This window comes from Oreochromis niloticus, linkage group LG2 (genome assembly GCF_001858045.2).
Source record: "Oreochromis niloticus isolate F11D_XX linkage group LG2, O_niloticus_UMD_NMBU, whole genome shotgun sequence".
NCBI lineage: Eukaryota > Metazoa > Chordata > Actinopteri > Cichliformes > Cichlidae > Oreochromis > Oreochromis niloticus.
Window position 1 is genome coordinate 28,258,810 of NC_031966.2, and position 18,502 is coordinate 28,277,311.

General features: G+C 41.1%; 2 protein-coding genes across 2 annotated transcripts in view; both read right to left on the reverse strand.

Moving 5' to 3' along the window:
• neurl1b (neuralized E3 ubiquitin protein ligase 1B) overlaps positions 1-971 on the reverse strand; it is a 28,702-nt gene extending 27,731 nt beyond the window's left edge. Inside the window, 1 exon segment of the mRNA XM_005467913.4 lies at positions 764-971. Coding sequence (XP_005467970.2) covers positions 764-860 — 97 coding nt within the window. The 5' untranslated portion in view covers positions 861-971.
• A 9,868-nt stretch (positions 972-10,839) lies between these two features.
• dusp1 (dual specificity phosphatase 1) lies at positions 10,840-14,162 on the reverse strand. The gene is made up of 4 exons (XM_003445873.5): positions 13,463-14,162; positions 13,073-13,218; positions 12,735-12,954; positions 10,840-12,074 (listed from the first exon to the last, which is right to left on the reverse strand). Exons 1-4 carry the CDS (start codon positions 13,869-13,871, stop codon positions 11,719-11,721), a joined length of 1,131 nt encoding a protein of 376 aa, XP_003445921.1. The 5' UTR covers positions 13,872-14,162; the 3' UTR covers positions 10,840-11,718.
• Between the last annotated feature and the right edge of the window lie 4,340 nt (positions 14,163-18,502).

An 18,502-nucleotide genomic window follows, 5' to 3' on the forward strand; every position in this document is an offset into this window, starting at 1 on the left:
AGGATTATGAAAAGTGTCATTTGAGTACTAGTTTTTAGGCCCACCTAAAAACTCTAATCAAAATTCAAACGAAAGTGATGCATTTCCTTGAAATTTTTGTTCAATAAACATATAAAACAACACGTTTTTGGATACAAAATCTTAATGTTATCCAGTCATACACAAACAGATAAGGCCAATGTATGACCCACCTGCCACTGGGACACAAACTTCATTATGGTGCAGTAAATTTAGGTCAGAGTACTATCACAACCTAACTTCCTCCTATTACCAGTTTTAATTTACTTTTTTATATAAATAAATGTATATAAGTATGCCACTGTACAAACTTGTAATTTCAAACTGAATTTCTGTTACTACTGTTGCCCACCTGCAGTACCCTCACAACCCACCAGGGGGCCCTGGCCCACACTTTGGTAGTACTAATAATAGGAATAATAGGAGGAACACACACATACTAATAATAATCATCACATTGTCGCATAATAACCACTTTGTTGTGGTTCTGTAACAAGCATCAGATCCACACATGAGTCTGTAAGTCATGTTTTTTTCTTTGTTGTTTTGGGGGGTTTTTTCTATACCGACTTCCTTTGCGGCACCTTTGCTGTGTTCTTGATCTCCCCTGTGACACCCCATTCCAAAAATCCTGACAACGCCCCTGCTCATGGCTAAGGGAGCAGCCAGAAATGTTTTTTTATTTTTCAAATAAGATTGAAGAGATTGAAATGATACACACAGTGAAATAAAGTGTAAGGCTTACCCTCTGTGCTGCAGCTCAGCTTGTTTTCTCTGCTGGATAGAGGCAAACCAAACAAGCCAGAGGGAATGCACAAGTTTGAAGAGTGGTTACTTCCCATGTTGTCTCCCCCAGAAAACAACACTTCACATTTATCACAACAGAGCTTCTCTTGTCGGGTACAGTCCCTGCAGACTGGCGGGATAGTGAAAATCTGCTTCTTTTATTGATAAAACCATCCCGCCAGAAATTTGAAAGCGAGTAAACACAGGCACGTGGCTTTAACTGTCTCTTTATTTGGTCCAATAAAATCCCAGCCGGGAGGGGAAGGACGTTAGCACGTGCGGAAGGTGTGTGAGTATGCGCGCGCGGACCGTTAGATATACACACGTGGTGGGGAGGCTTTTTTTCTTCTTCTGTTTTTTTTTTTTTTCTTTTGCAGCCCAAACGGCAGTTTCTAAAAGAGGGAAGTGGGCGTGCGCAGTAACCCCGACCTTGAAAGGTGGGCGCGAGACAGTGTTAATGTTTGGAGGGAAAATTATTTGTTTTCAAACGCGTTCAGCTCTGCCAAAGGGCAAATAATGGAAAACTAGATTCAGTGGATTTATAACATGTTAGAAGTGTTCTAGTTGGGATGGTTTTGCTATGATACTGGACTTCAAGTTTGTTTAAAACTTTGTTATACACAGCTGCCATGGTGAGGGATTTTTAAATATGTAAAAGCAGAATAAATGAGAAGTAAATGTTAAAATCTGAGCTTAACATTCATTGTTAATGTTGTCAGTAACTTCTGCCAAGGTAAAGAAGGCCCATAAGTAGGTAGAGGCTACAAAACCCCAACAACATTTATCATCAAACCTGAAAGCTGTGTATTTATTGCTCACAGGTTTATGTTAGCTAAGGGAACTGTTTTTCCTGTATTACTTTAGGGGTGGCTGTAGCTCAGGAGAAGGTTGGTGGTTTTATTCCTGGCTGCTGCAGTCTGCATGCCAAAGTATCCTTGGGCAAGATACTGACTAACTGGGTGAAGGAGGCATGTTGTATAAAAGGCTTTAAGTGCTGAAGTAAAAAGTGCTATATAAGAACAAGACCATTTACAATTTCCTTTATTCATCAATAAATCAGTGAGCAGATAGTCAATACATTATTTTTTCCGTCAAACTTTGTTTATATATCATACGAACAAGCTGCTGAGCTCCAGTAATGTCACTGCTGAGTGACATTACTGGAGCTGACCTACTTCTTCTCCAAAGAGTCCTTACATAGTTTGAAGTTGTGCTTTGGGCTGGTGTCCTGCTATGGAAATGAACTGGGTCCTATCAAGCGACAGACACATGGTATGACGCTGTGCCGCGAAATGGACTGACTGCCTTCTGTTGTGTATCATTCTGCATCCTGTTATTGTTTTGCCAGTGTGTTTTTCTTTTCTTTCTATTAGGGGAAGTTCACTGACATCTGGGTGAGGTCATCTGTGTGAAGTTGTGGGTCTAAATAAGTGGGGCTCTATTTGGCCCAAACTTCCTTGTTCCTATCTTAACTGTTTCCATTTTTTGGCTGGTTTTATATAGCTTTTGTTTTTATAATATATAGTATTTTATTAGAGTTATTCTTTTATTAGAGTTAAAAATTATTTTAAATTATTTTTGTTAAACTCTTAGCAACACAGAAAATGATGGCTCTAAGTCAGGGTGGTAAAACACAAGGCCCGGGGGCCAGAATAGACCCAGCATAGACAGCTTTGGAAAACGTGAATGAGTGCACAAATTTTTTACCTTTAACTGTATTTCCATAGGTTTTACAGCTTTTCCTATTGAGAACGATCTTGTCATTCATACTACACCAAAGTACCAAATAGATAAACAACAGTTTACTTATTTGCTATAGCAGTATTTCTCTATCCTGTAGAAAAAGTGAAAAGTACTGTTAAAACTACTTTTTTTATAATAAAGAGGAATAAAACAACTTTACACTGACAGAAACAGGAGAGTTGCTGGTTCGGCCCACTTAAGATTAAAGTGGGCTATATGCGGCTCACAATGTAACATGACACCCCTGATGTTACTGACAAACTTCAAAAACTTAACTTTGCCTTTTGGCCTTTCAATTCAGTTCGCTTCAATTCAATCCAATTCAGTGTTATTTATAACGCCCCATCACAACTGCAGTAGCCTCAAGGCGCTTTGTATTGTAAGGTAACGATCCTACAATAATACAGAGAAAACCCCAACAATTAGACAATCCCCTAAGGTGTGAGAGTGGTAAAGAAAAACTCCTTTTTAACAGGAAGAAATCTCCAGCAGAACCAGGCTCGTGGAGGGGCGGGGCCATCTGCCGTATCTGGTTGGTAGTGAGGGCAGGAAGACGGGACAAAATCTATCATTAAGGTAGGGTTATCACTTGAGTTAGTCTTCTAAGGGCTAATGAATCTGCCAGCTGTTCCACATCTCATGTGACAAATATCATTAGTACAACTAAAGATTTGGATATATTTTTCCTATTAATCAGTTTTCCACCAGACTCTCTGATATTTTTTCTATTGTATTTAAACAAAGGTTTCTCCGTTCTATTATTATAAAGTATTATACATCACTCTGTTATATCTTTATATTTTGGTAGGTTTTTGTATTGGATTGCCTATAGTAATACTTATAACAAACATATAACTTGCTAAACTTGCCATTAGGACACAGGAGTGATGCCTACTAAATGTGTATACATGTGTAAATGATACCAATTATAAATAATCCATGTTTTCAAAATTCCTAATCAATTTGGTGGGTTTTTTCTTTAAAAAATGCTACTATTCCAAACATCGGAATAGTAGTATATTGGGCTTCTATTTAATCTTCTGTGTTATTATCTTTTCCTATTTTAACCTTAAGATATCAATGTTTTATTTCTAGTTGATCATTAACTCTACCCAATACAGATTGCTGAAGTGGTCACATTGCCCTTCATCAGCAGTCTTACAGCACCGTTACTCATTAACTGCTCAAAAGTCTACAGTTTGAATGGAAATGTCTTGAATTAGACCTATAGAAGTTCAGTCTGTCTCTTGCTTTATCCAGCTTACTTCAGCACTTTCTGTCTATGGGACTCAGGGGTATTTTCCGAATTTTAACTTCAATTTGAATAATGAAAGTAAAAATTTAAAAAATTGCATAATGACAATGATGTCATGTTAGTGTGAATCCCCAGGTTAGACTCATGAATGCCATATCTGTGTTAGACAGTGGGTTATTGATTTTCTACACCCACACTGATCATTTCAAAACCTCTGTGGTCCCTTGGGAACCTCAGCCTTTCTGATCATGTGGGATGATTAAGTCAAAATGAAAATATGACTTTTATGCTGAATGCAAAAGCTCGTACGCTCCTACTTTCTGTTTAGTCCAATTACAGATTGGTCTTAGTGGTGAAACACGCAGTGTTTTCCTCAAGATGGCGCTCACACCTAATGAGCACACACTGAGTGAGAATCAAATCACCTTTTGAGTGTCCTTTCATTTCATTTGCGTGACAAGCCCCTCTGAGTCTTCTCTGCACTTGTGTTTTAACATACTTTTTGTCCACTTCCTTTAGTCAGCTATCACAGACTAATTCCTGAATACTCAAATTCACGAACGTTGTTGAACAGACAATCCCACCGATGACAAAAGACAGCTTTTAACAGGTCATCAGTGAATAAGAGGACATGTTAATGCAACAAGATCATGTGTCCATCTGCAACCACTTTCAAACATGCTCATGTGATGTGGGAACACGTAATGGAAAAAATATGCTTAACAATGAGTGGAAAACATAACTGTAACTGCAAATAATATATAGGAAGAAAGCTGATATTTGGATTTAGAGGAATTGCTGTACAGCTCCTACACAAAACCGTCACACAGGTTGCCTTTAAAGTTGGGATGCTTCTTGTTGTGTCTGAACTTTTAGGTTGCTCATTAAAAACAAAGACTAAGATCAACTTTTAGGACAAAGCTGAACACATTTTGACCCACAGTTTACAGCACTCTGTGTGACCTCACATGCAATATTGTCACTTGACTTGGAACTGAAAATCAATTTCTTAGTCCTCCAGCAAACTGCACCATCAGTTAAGTTTTCATAGTTCAGTCATGTGGGAGCTTCTACTACTTTTGTATGCATGAGAGGGCCAGGGTTTAGATTCAGTGGGTACCATATTCTACCCTAAGACTTGTTTTCATCAGATTTCTCGTTGTTCGTCAGAGCAAATGTGTAAAGACTCAGCCGAACCGGCCTCAAAATTCTCTTAAGTCTCACCCAAATTATAGGCATACTTTTAACAGGCAAATGCATCTGCGTGCACCTCTGAGATCCATATCTACACCTACATGTTCTTTGAGTGTGACATCATCCACCCAGAGTGCAGTCAGCGTAGAAGACAGGATGCCGAGCATTCCTTGAATAACCAACACAGGATCTCATTTCTGCTTGTGAACACAGACCTGACGACGCTTCAGTGAGTGGAAAAATACAGCCTCTGTTCAGTGCCTGTGGGGTGAATGAGGGTGGAATGATGGGTGCCTTCCTCCTGCTTGCATTTGATGGGTTTTAGTGCTAATGAGTGCTTAAAAGTTGGCAGATGTGCAGATTTGGTTTTCTTTATGTATTTTTCTGGACAGGAGGGACTTTAAAACAAAGCAAGGTTTTGACCCTCGTTTATTTCATATAATTGTTTTATTATAATAAAAAATCCTGCACACATCTTTTACTTTCCTTATCTGACATTCTAGGAGGGGCCGTTAAAGGAAGGGGAGTCCTGCTGGCTTCAATGCAGCCATACATAATGTCCTTAAATTCTTTGAGTTAGTGTTTGGTTATCATGCCAGGAATCTGACCTTATCTCCTCTCCTGTCACGCAACAGCAGCTTGTCTGGCCTCTATGATGTGGAATGTCATGGATGCTGGAAGTTTAAAAAAGCATAGCAGCTTTTACAACATAAATCATCCTCTTGCTGGGTCTTTCTGTCCATTAATTGGCTTTTGAAGCAGTTTCTTTTTTTTCAGTTTGGCACATTGGCCTCTTTTATGCGGCCTTTCCTCGACAGTGTCTCGGTAAAAGATTTGACCCAGCAGATGGGGCCTGTGGGCGCTGACGTAAAGATTAGAGCAAGGCATTACAATGCCTCAGACACAGGATGTTTCAGAGGCCGCCCCGTCATAGACACAATCCTCTTACTGATTTACTGCAGGTGCATGCTATGCAGTGACATCAATGTGTGGAGTAAATCTTCTCACCCGGGATTTTGTGAGTGTGCCGGCTGTTACAAAGACACGCTCGCAAAATCCAGTTTAAAGGTGTGATGAAGAGTGAGATGTGTAATTACTCTGTAATTACTCACATTACAGACTCCTGACACACTAAAAGTCACTTATAAAGATGTGGGTAAGGTTTTGGTTTCCAGTATGTTGACTCTGTGGCATGTCTGTGTCCCCAAACATGAAAAATGGTGATTAGATGAATAATATTATTTTTGTCAAAGATGTTTGAGAAGACAGGTATTTGATTGGGCTTAATACATGTATTTACTTCCTTTTAACTCAAGTTACAATGTTCTTTAAAAAGCACTAAAATACAGCAGGGTAGCTGGTGGACTCCAAAGAGAAGTGTTCTAATGGACATCTCAAAGTCCCCCTAATATTCCAGCATTTCTCTATTCCTCTTTTTGTTCTTGGGCTTCCTCTGTGGTCACCTTCTCTTTAACAAAGCACGTCACAGCAATATTCAATCAAATTCAGTTCAGTGTTATTTATGACACAACAAATCTCAAATCACAACGACAGTCACCTCAAGGCGCTTTATATTGCAAGGGAAAGACCGAACAATAATACAGAGAAAACACCAAGAATCAGACAACCCCATATGAGCAAACACTTGGTGAGAGTGGGAAGGAAAAACTTCCCTTTAACAGGAAGAAACCTCTCTGAAATCTGCTGTGACTGGTGGGGGTTGAGGGGAGGAAGACAGGACAAAAGACACACTGTGGAAGAGAACCACGGTTTAATAATAGCTAATGACTCAGTGCAGAGTGGTGTATAAACACAGAGAGTGAAAAGGTGAGTGAAGAAGAAACACTTTTTGGAAAGCCCCTAGCAGTTTAGGGCTATTGCAGGGTAACTAAGGCAGGGTTCAGGATCGCCTGACCCAGCCCTAACTATAATCTTTATCAGAAAGGGAAGTTGCAAGCTTGATCTTAGAAGCAGAGAGTTTCTTTTTCCTGAATCCAAACTAGTAGCTGGTTCCAAAGAAAAGGGTCCTGAGGGCCGAAGGCTCTGCCTCGCATTTTACTTTTAAATATGCTAAGAACCACAAAATAAGCCTTAAATAAGTCTGAGAACAATGTGCTCTATGTGGGAGACATGGTACTATGAGGTCTCTAAAATAAGATGGGGCCTGGTTTAATATATTCAGCACAAATTTGGTATATATTCAGATTTAATGGGTAGCAAATGAAGAGAAGTCAATATCAAGAACCTTAATTTTCTTTTATATGCCTTCACCACAAGATCTGTGATTGGGATGCCTGAGTTATTTTGTTACCTTATGGATTATTCTTGAAATTACAAGACAAATGTGTGTTTTGTGGTCAAGCAAAGCCTTAGGTAGAGCAAATGGTAAACCTTTTCATTCTCCAGTACCAGCCGTATGTGTGTCACCAAAAGACTTTAATTTCTTCAGTTGGCTTTTATAGAAGCAACCCGGCAAACCAGCAAACCAGCAAATGATGCTGTGAGGGTAGAGGGTACTACTTTACTGAATTTAAAGGTCTATATGGTAAGACACTAGCCTATGGGTTACTCACTCGGATAGGCTTGCTGCAAAGACTTCACTGTCATTTATTAAAGGTATAAATATACACTCATATGCTCATAAATGGTGTGGAAGCAACGGTCAAGTCCCACTGATGTGATCTGCTCTGAATGATGTAATAGAGAGGGCTGGGATTCTGTGTCTTCTTGAACATGACAGCTGTGTCTGACACATATATAACTACTTTTTTCTCTTTTTTTCTTGGGATTGTGATAATTAAAATGACTTTGAAGGCGAGTCAGAGCCCAGCTGCTAAATGGGAGAGTCAATTGGCAACTTGGTGGAAATGGCAAATGACGTTATGGCCGGTTCTGTCCGACTGATGCTGAGCTAAAACCAGAGGGTGTGAAAAGAAAATGAAGACAGTAGTCAAGATGGTGCTTTTTTTCTTATACGAATTGTGTCGTTTTGAAAGCTCTTTGAAATTGTCTCACTCTCACATTTGAATCATCGCTCTCACCCACACTCAAAAGTCACACCGCTTTAATGTCCCTGACCTTGCAGTTGACTGGGGCCTTGCTTCCCCCACTCTCCAGAGATCCGCATCAGATCATACACAACGACTCACACACATGCAAAAATACACGCTCCTGCCTGCCTCCCACATTACAACGGCAACTTTAAAGACGCAAAAGCAGGGGGTGGGGGGCTTGTTGGAGGAGATGTATGTGTGTGTGGTGTGGTGGTGATAGTGGAATGGGGGGAGGGGGCAGGGGGCTCACATATGTCCCCCCCCCCCGCCAAAAAAAACCAAAAAAACACTGCTTGCCTGACGGCGGTGGTGAGGTAATGAATGAGCCTTTGATCGCAGAGCCATCACGTCACTGGTAATGGTTTCTGTCAGAGACTACATTTGCATTGCTGTTAGATAAGACATCAGTGCACACTCCCCCGAAACCTTAGCTTCATTGAATACAGACAGTTAGTTTGTATTAAAGGTTTCAGGGGGCTCATCATTATCGTCATCATCACCATCATCGCCTCCACAGGAAGTTTGTCTCCTTTTTCTCACACCCCAGCCGTGGGTCACAGCCAGTGTTTTGGCTAATTTGCAAACCAAACATATTCCTTTCTCTTTCATGGCTATCTTAGTCCCCACCTCCTCATTTGAGTTTGAGGCAGGGGATACAAGGGCTGTGCTTGACTGAGCCCTGAATGCTCTTTAGTTGTCACACTTTTCCCAAACGCCTTGCAGCTGCTCCTATTGTGGCCGCAGAGGGAGGTGCTCCTTAGCTGATTCTTTGAGCCTCCTGCTGTTGCCCTGGCCTCAGAGGGGTTCATAGACGGGGAGCGTGGCCTGAACAATGGCTGACGCCATGACATCATGCTTCTTATTTTGGTTGAATCCTTATGCAGATATAAGATAGAGGATTCCATCACATGGAACAAAACGGGGAAGGGTGGTAGAAAAATATTTTGAACACGGCAGTTGACCACTTCCCATCAGCTTTGTTTAGGTGGAATATAAATGTTCCTCTTCTCCTGTTCTGTTCAGTCTTCGTACTCATCCAAAATAAAGTTTCACACTATGAAAAACAAACTTGTGTACAGCTAAAAAAAAGTCACTTTATAATGACACTTTTTGTTTTAGGTTAGGTTTTTTAAAGCACAGATATTTAACTCTTGATTTGTTGAAATTTTAATGGACTAAATGATTTGAGAGAAATAAATAAAAATGATAACACACAAACACACGTGTAGAGTTTGATTTTCTAGACTGGGAAACTGTGGCTCTTTCTTACATAAGCAAACATGTTTATAAATGAGTTATACACTCATCGGATACTTTATGAGGTACACACTGCTAGTAGTGGGTTGGACGTCCTTTTTTTCTTCAGAGCTGCCTTAATTTTTCTTGGCATAGATTTATCAAAGTGCAGGGAGCATTCCTCTGAGATTTTGCTCCATACAGGCATGATGGCATCACACAGTTTGTATCTATGATACAAATCTCTTGTTCCACCACCATCCCAAAGGTGCTTTATTGGACTCCATGAATGTGGAGGGCATTTGAGTGCAGTAAACTCTGTGTCATGATTTGAACTTGTTTACATGGCTGTAAGAAGCCATCAGATGTGTGGACGGCTCCCTGTATAGATAGTCATAACCATAAATAACAAAAATATAGGGATTTTAAATAATACAATGAAAAGGTTTTGTCAGAGAGCCAAAGATGAGTGCACTGTGATCATAATGGGATGGAGATGGTCAGTACTCTGGCATCTGTCATTTTTTACAGTGTGGTATGTTGGAGCAGCGGTTTATCGGCAGCTGAGAGGAAGAGGTTGGACAAACTCATCAGGAAGGCCAGCTCTGTTCTGGGATGCACCCTGGACCCAGTGCAGGTGGTGGGAGACAGAAGGACTCTGGCCAAAATAACATCTCTGATGGACAGAGTCTCCCACCCCATGCATGGAAATGTTGCTGAACTGCAGAGCTCCTTCAGTGACAGACTGCTGCATCCTAGATGCATGAAGGAGCGTTTCCGCAGGTCCTTCCTCCCTGCAGCTGTCAGACTGTACAATCAGAACTGCTCCCAACAAACACAGATGTTTACATCAGCGCTGTAACAACTTTTACTGTTATAACTGCACATTACTTTTCTCAGCTTATATATACACTAACTTATTGAAAGTTACATGTTTACTTTTTAATGCACGGGTACAATAAACAATCTGCACTTTTCTAATTATTCTAAATATTCTTAACTATTTAAACATCTTTCAGTATCCTGCTATGTTTGCACACTATGTGTACGCTAATTTAAACAACTGTACTGTACTCTGCTCTGGTAACTATTGTCCATGATGTAAATATGTAAAAATTGTGCTTCGGTTCTGTGTGTCCTGTTCTGTTTGTATATGCGTGTTTTTTTTGCTGCTGATACAACCAAATTTCCCCTTGTGGGACAATTAAAGGATTATTCTATTCTATTCTATTCTACTCAGGTAGGTTGGGAGCCCAAAGTGGGCCGAGAAAATCTCTGCAACACCCCAAAACCACCAAGGCAGGATGGATCCATGTCTTCATGTTGTTTACTACCAACTGAGTTGCTGCCGTGTGTTTAGCTGATGAGATAATTTGCATTAGGCAGTTCAGGTGTACCTAACATAGAGGCCGAGGAGTGTGTATTTTTCTGTTGAATTGATATTCCCTGCGTTAGTGACCTGGAGATCTTTGATTATAGTTATGATTCACATTATGGAAGAGAAGAGTGTTATATGATTGGGGGGAAAAAAGAAAATGCTACACTGCAGCCATGTTTAAAAAAAAGTCAAATGAGATTTATTCATTTGTATAAAAACAACATTAAAAGAAACATTTCCAAAAATAGATAGAAATATATTACTTTAGTTAATAAATACGTCATAATGCAGTCAAAGAGGACTACGTGGCCCCATTTTAGTAGTCTTACGGGGCTCCGTCCGTCTTCGTGCTGCAGCACACAGTACACATACATGAGGTATTTCACGGTCAGCTTCCCCAATATGTCAGGATCGTCATGGCTTCATGATGTCTCGTAAGGCAAGTATTTGCATTTGAAATGGCCCCCTGTTGAACTCTAAAGCTAACTATGAAGCTTTCTGGCACATCTACTCTGAGAAAGAAGGGGATACATTCATTGTTCAAAGGAAGATGAGACTTCCATGCCATGTTGAGGAGTAGATTAATATTGCTTTCTTTGACCAGTATAGAAAGCAAATAAACATATTAGAGAGTAAGTGAACATTCCTGAGACAACTGTTACAGCCCTCTTAATGATTATCCGAAGCAGTTGCCTTCATGGAGGAAAAAAAAAAAAGATTTCCCATATAAGACTAATCACAACTTTCCTGTCAGTTGTTTCCCCAAGTAATTCAGGTTAAAAAGTGTGGTTAATTTTCACATTTCTCAGATTAAACATCAATACTCAAATGGTGGTTCTCAAACGTCCCTTTGAAATGATGAAAAGCCAGGCTACAGAGATTTGACCAGCAGATCACATAGCCAAATGATCTGACCCCGAAAACAATAAGTGCCCATTCTGTAAGGCGATACCAGCATCACCATAAATGGATAATAATCAGAAGCGCAGTTTTGTGAAGTCACGCTCGAGTTGTCGTTCAAGTCCAAACAAAGTCTCTGCTGCCAAACCCCCTCTTTAGCAGCTGGGAGAAGTGGTGATGGGACTGTGGAGGAATGAGAGCTGACCGGCAGAGGTGTGCACGGGGATGGAGACGGGGAAGTTGAATACTGTGCTGCTGCCGCCGATAGCTGGACTGCCAGCCTCTGACGAGCACGTCGACGAGGCCAGGACCTGGGACTCGAACTGCAGGAGCTGACCCATGAAGCTGAAGTTTGGGGAGATGATGCTGCGGCGCTGCTTGACAAACTCAAAGGCCTCGTCCAGCTTCACGCGGTTGGTCCGCATGAGGTAGGCGAGGCAAATGGTGGCAGAGCGGGAGATGCCGGCTTGACAGTGAACAAACACGCGGCCTCCTTTGTTTCTCACGGAGTCTGAAGATGAGAAAGAGAAAGGGAAAGAAAAGTTAGTGGCGTGTAAACACCTGCGAGGTTATATCGGTACTAAACTCCTGGCTGTCACAGGAAACCACAAGCACCAAAGTCTTTGCAACACTTTGATATTCTTTTAAAATTTGCCAGTGCTCATCACGACACAGGAACACAATAAATGGCGGAGCAGGGTGCGAGCCAGTGGGGGCCGCTACCAAAGGAGGCAGACTGAATGCACAAAAGAGGGGGGATAAACCCCTGCTGGCTGTATTGATCTGGGAGGAAAACTGACAGTGAGTGAGGAGAAACTGCCTTTTGTTTGGCCAGAACAAAGAGCAGTGTGGAGGGAGCTATTCAAGCGCAGCCAGTCTACCCACCACAAACTAGTTTGGAGCTGCTGCTTCGTAATTGATCAAAAAAAAAAAAAAAAAGGAGGGGGGCATCCTATTTTCTGCGCCTGGGAGGTGGCAATGATGTAACCGCATTGTGCCTGAGCAGGGAGCCTGTGCCGAGCCAGCTGGTCGATTTTGGAGGGAACTTTTTTTTTTTTAAATCTGGGGGAGGGGGTTTGGTATTTGTGTTTCTCCTCATCAACAGCTATGCTAGGTGCTTTGATTTAGCACCAAGGGTGTGCGAAGAAAGTAAATGTGATGGTGTACTCACCGATAAACTCGATCGCCTCATTGAAAAAGGAGCTGATATCAGCTTTGTGGTTGTCCTCGACAGGGATGCTCTTGTAGAGGAAGGAGCCCTCAAAGTGGTTGGGGCAGTTGGCAGACACATTGATTAGAGCGGTGATGCCAAGCATGTCCAGCATGTCTTTTCTAGAGGCATGGTAAGCACTACCAAGGTAAAGGAAAGGCAAGATCTCCACTGGACCGCCCTAGACAACCAAAACAAATACAAAAATCAGTCATAAATATGAAAGTTCAACAGACACAAAGTGACAGAAAGTGAGATTGTTTTTGCTTTTTTATCTTTGACTACAATAAAATACAAACCTGGTCATATAGCGGTGTATTGCAAGGGCTACTGTTGGTGCCAGCACTGTCAGGATGGTTGGAGCTTAGAGGCAAACTAAGTCCCTGTGGAGGGGAGGGTTTGGTACACATTTCTGGATACTCTGTAGAAAATGTTTCAAATCCACCTAAAAAGGATAGAACAGAAACAAAAGAAGAGCAAACACCAAGGTTAGATCACACATCTCAACAAAGACATTTTTAAATACAGCTCTCCAAAAAGGTGACAACTGCTCATGGTGCTATTTTGGAACATTGTTTACTCCAAGCACCAGCTGTTATGGTGACAGGTGTAATGGTCATTTGTTGACCTCGTTGTCAGGAAACAGTAAATCAACTCTTTAAACTACTTAAAACTCGGCGTTTTCTTACCTTTCAGAATAAAAACACTGGCACCGCAGGCGTGACGACACAGGGCTGTAGCAGCAAGCATCATTGTGCCGTCCTTTTTCACTTGGCTTAAGTCCAAACTGCGATCGTCGAGCAGTACTACGGACTGGTACTCCCCGGACAGGAGCCGGTTCCTGATATCCTCGTTGGGGACGATGTGTTCAAGTCCCAGACCGCCCCTGGCCCTCCTGCGCACTATGGTGCTGAAGCGCACGTTGGTGGAGCCCGAAATGTGAGAGGAGTTGAAGGATAGAAAAGAGCGACAGTCCAGCACTAGGCAGCCCAGGACTTCACCCTCCAACAAACCACGGAGGGACACGCAGTCGATAGTGGGAACCTCCATTATGACCATAGTAGTACGGCGGGGAAGAAATGTTAAATCCAAAAACATAAAGTTACGACGGAAGACAAAACTTAAGTTTGAGCCGACTTCACAAACGCTGTTCGTCCAAGTGTTAGTCGAAGCGCGGAGTCCTTTGTTCCGGTTAGCTTCTTTAAAAAAAAAAAATTGAAAATATCAAAAACACGAAAAAAGTTTTAAGACGATCTTAAAACTGGTCCTTTCTTCTTCTTTAGAGTAGCCTATTCGGCAGCCCCAGGCTTTTATTTGTCTTCTTAAGTTAAAAAAATTAAATGTTATAGTGAGTGCGTCTGCTCGTGAGCGCCTTTCAGCCCGCTTTTATAAACCCATGGTTGTGAATGAGATTCAATGACGTCAAGGCGACCGCCCTCTTGGATGTCTGCCAAGTCTGCGAACGTCATCGCCGACCGTACCGAGTGCATGAGGGCAAAAGAAGGCTCGCGCACACGCAGGACATTTCTGTACATGCGTCCTGCACGTACGCGGGCACGCGATGTTGACCAACTTGAATCATTAGCGGCTAATGTGTTTTCTTTCTTCAGTGTGTCAACGTTAAACTGTTATAATGCTATTCTACTTTAATACATTAGGCTGCTAATTCACCAAATTAAAAGTACAATTAACACCAATTTACAGCCTTCTAAGTGTTTACACATCTATTTGTCCTATGCAGTAATTTATAATAGCTGCTTTATGATCGTTTATTTCAGTGCACGCTGCCAGTGTCTTTAAGGTTTTTAATTGTTTAATTCTGGTTCATGTAAAGTCTTAATTTGCAGGTCTGCATGTCAGGAAAACGAGGAATTTGCCAAACCTTTCCATGATGTTAGTGTTTAATTAGATTTTAAATTTGCCTCTTCATCTGAGAGTTGACAAATAACAAGATAATAAATAGATATCTGCCACGGGCGCCATAAAAGTTTACACATTGTTTTTATTAGTCAGCGGTACATAGTGTTCAATGCCCCGAGAGCAACGGCTAACCATAAAAGTTAATCACTATATAGAAATCTGAAGTCCAGTAAATTTCCACATGCTGAGAAACAAAACGGTGGATTGCCAGGAAGGCAACAGCAGATGGAGATCTCTTGACCAGCTACTTTTGTTTCATCTGTGATCTAAGTGGAAAGGATGGGTGACATGATGAACTGTGTAAGTCAAAATGAGAATATGTTTTAAAAAAAACAAAACAAAACAAACAAAAAAGCTCTGGGAAACCCTTTTCATTTGTTGTTGTGGTTTGCTGACTCAGAACGGACAACACTTCTCTGTCATAATAAGGAAGCTGGAAGATCACTGTTGTTGGAGACCGTGTGTCTGTTGACTAGCCCTACTGTCTTGAAACTGAACAGCAGACAAACGTCACAGTTGTTTGGTTGTGAAACAAACATTTACCAAGCAGAGGTGAACGTGTGATATTGCAACACTGGACTTTAGGATACTTATTTAAAAAATTAGGTCACCTAACATATTTACATTTTTTTTGTAATTGTCACACTGTTTTATCAAATAGGTCATGATGTCATTATGACTATAACCTGACTGAGTGCGGACTTTCAGGCTTGGTGAGTTCACACCTGTCCTGTTCCTGGGCCTCTCTTTGACTTCAAGAAAGGAAGGGTGAAAAAATGAATGTGTTATCTAAGAAAGGAAGAAGGAGGCAGAGGTAGCCTATAGGAGAGGAACGTAACCAGTCACAGTTGAGTGCAGAAAAACTCTCCAGCCAGTTTAACCTCACATGAGTGTGAGATGAGTCACATCTCACACGAGTGTGAGCCTGTGAGGAGCTTGCAACAAAGCAGGAATGTTACACACAACACAAGGATGTAGGGTCAAACGGTCTCCAGAAACAGTCTGTACCCAAACATTTTGTCCTTGCAGCAAATCCGCCTTCCTTCCACTTATGAAGCAACAGGAGTCCCATTTCTGGTTAAGGCAGAAACAGGACACCTGATTAAGAGATGAAGACAGCCAGCCAGAACAAAACAAAAGCAACCCTGTGAATCAGTTTTGTACTTTCTTGAAGTAAAAGTCCCCCCCCCGCTTATATCACAGATCCTGCTTATATCTGGTGTGATAGTGGCTTACAAAATATTCTCGGATATTAATTCAAGTTTTACTGGCAAAAGCCAAGTATCATATTTCACTGTCTGCAACAGTGAAGCTGGTATAGTTTTCTCCTTTTGAAGCTGTATGAGTGGCTGTATTATATGTCATCACTGCAAAACGAGACCCAAAGGACACAGTGGGAAATACTACAAAGTCAGGTGTTTTTTTTTTTATGTATGTCAGGATGTGAATGTTTTTCGTTTCTTGCCTTTTGTGTTGCAGCCATGCTACATCAGGAAATGAAGCGTGGGTGTGGTTGTCACTTGGGTACAAAGTAAAGATATTCAGTTAGGGGATGAATAAGAGCCCATGACTCAGGGGACCTTTGCAACAAGTAGCTGAGATTGATACAGAAACCAGGAGATGATGGGTTTAGGACTAATGTGAATGTGCCTAATTTCTCTGCGGTCATGATGACCAGAAAGCTGGACTTTACTGTGAGCACGCTGGATGTATGTGTGAGACTGAATATTAAAAGTGAGCACTGAAAGTAGTTGAAACCATTGCTTTGTTTTCATTCCCATAATGACAGCCTGTAACCAACCAGCGTTGCCATCCAGAAAGGGAAGTGAAACAGAGGATGACAAAGTGGCATTTCCTGTGGTCAGACCGCTCTGTCACTTGCTGACATCTGTGCCTGATTACTGTCATTGTCACTACGGGCTGCACTGAGACATCACTGGGAAAACACAGGGCCTATCCTGTCTTCTAGTGTCTCAGCAACAGGCCACTTTTCTTTGAGCCAAAAATATTTCCTTTTTTGATATGAGAGTATATGTGTGTGTGTGTGTGTTAAGGAAAGAAAACGAAAATACCTACAGTGGAAAAAACTTTAACTGATAGATTTGACGGATTTTTGGTAGGACAGCAGCAGATGCATTTCTCAACCATACCAACCTGACGTATAGGTCTCAGTTTCTGTTTTGTGGTGTTATTTTAGTCACCTAAAAATTTGTACATGATCGCAATGGATGTGAACCAAATTCATAAGCAGTGTTACTGTAAAAACTCACATATTCTCCATTCATTTGTCAAACTGGGAAAAGTTAAGCCGAGGGCTGTTTTGCTTGAAAAATCAATTTTTACCACACATCAGCTGATTTTCTTTCACGGTGACCTTTTTTTCACTTTTGCACGTGAAGTGTTGGTCAGTGTGTTGGTCAGATAATGTGCAGGCTTTTGTTTACTTGGAGTCAACGTGGGAGATTAGATGTTAGCACAGTAATACCTCTATTAGTTTTATTAGAATGGCAATATGATTTATATCACATAGAAGCCTTGGGCAAAGTAGTAGTTAACACATGCTGCTTGGCAAGCATAAAGGTTGCTGATTTGATTCCAGCTACAGACATAAAACCCTCCCTGGGTTGCGTCAAGAAGAGCATCTGATGTAAAACTGCCAGATCAAATGTGCGTAGTTACTCGCCATGGCGGGGGGGGGGGGGGGGGGGGGGGGGGGGGGGGGCAAAGTGTCTTACTTACTTTTAGAAGTAAGAACAACATGAATAACAGTGATGATAAAAACCCATGTTCTTTTATTAAATAACACCTTTCTTTAAAATAATGTATTGTTTGGACTCCTGTAAAAAGTTATTCAAAACTACCTTTACCAGGATTAATGTCATATGTACAATTGTATAATAATTGCCTATTCATAATTTATGGACTGGTACTTTTAAAGTCTGGCACTTTTCTGCTCAAGTTTAGCGCTGCAAGCACTTCCTAGTCTCACTCACCAAATCACATACATTCATACAGCTCTTGTTTCAGCATTCACACACACACACACACACACACACACACAAATGCATCTTGGTGTTGTGGATCTTGCCCAAGGATTCTTTCATAAGGATACTTTGAGAATCTAGGGATTCATCCACCAACCTTCTCATAGAGTCCTCCTTACCCACAGCCACTCAGGTGGCAGAGTTTTATATTAATAAATTTTCATTTCTTGGTAAGAAAGAGTTGTTAGCATTATTTTTTTTTTTAAGGGGGGGGGCTTTACCTCTATGGCAATTTGGCACAGGTGGTAGAGCTGGTCGGCCACTAAGCAGAAGGTTGGTGGGTTAATACCTGGCTTGCTATGTTCTCATGATGACATAATGAACCCAAGTTGCCCCTGATGCATCCGTATTAGTGTGTGAATGTTAGGTTAGAAGCACTTGGGCATTGATAAAGGTGCTTGTATGAATTTGTATATTGAGGTGTGTTGTAAGAAAATGATTAGAAAAGTGCTACACAAGTATCAGTGCAGACCAGTTGGGAAAATCAAAGAATGAACCAAAGTTTTCTTGGGCAAGATGTTGAACCCTGAGTTACCCACAATTCATCCATCACTGCAGTGAGGGTGTATGTGAATGTCAGCTAAATATTTACTTTTAAAATGTGTAGGTGAATGAGACTTGGAGTAGTATATATTTTTTTTTTTTTTAAATTAAAAAATTTTTGTTCTCTTGCTGCACATATAAAAAAGAAAGCAAAAAATAAGAGTAAAAGCATAATACATGGATTACACTGGATTAAATTTGAGTTTTGAGCAGTTTGTATTG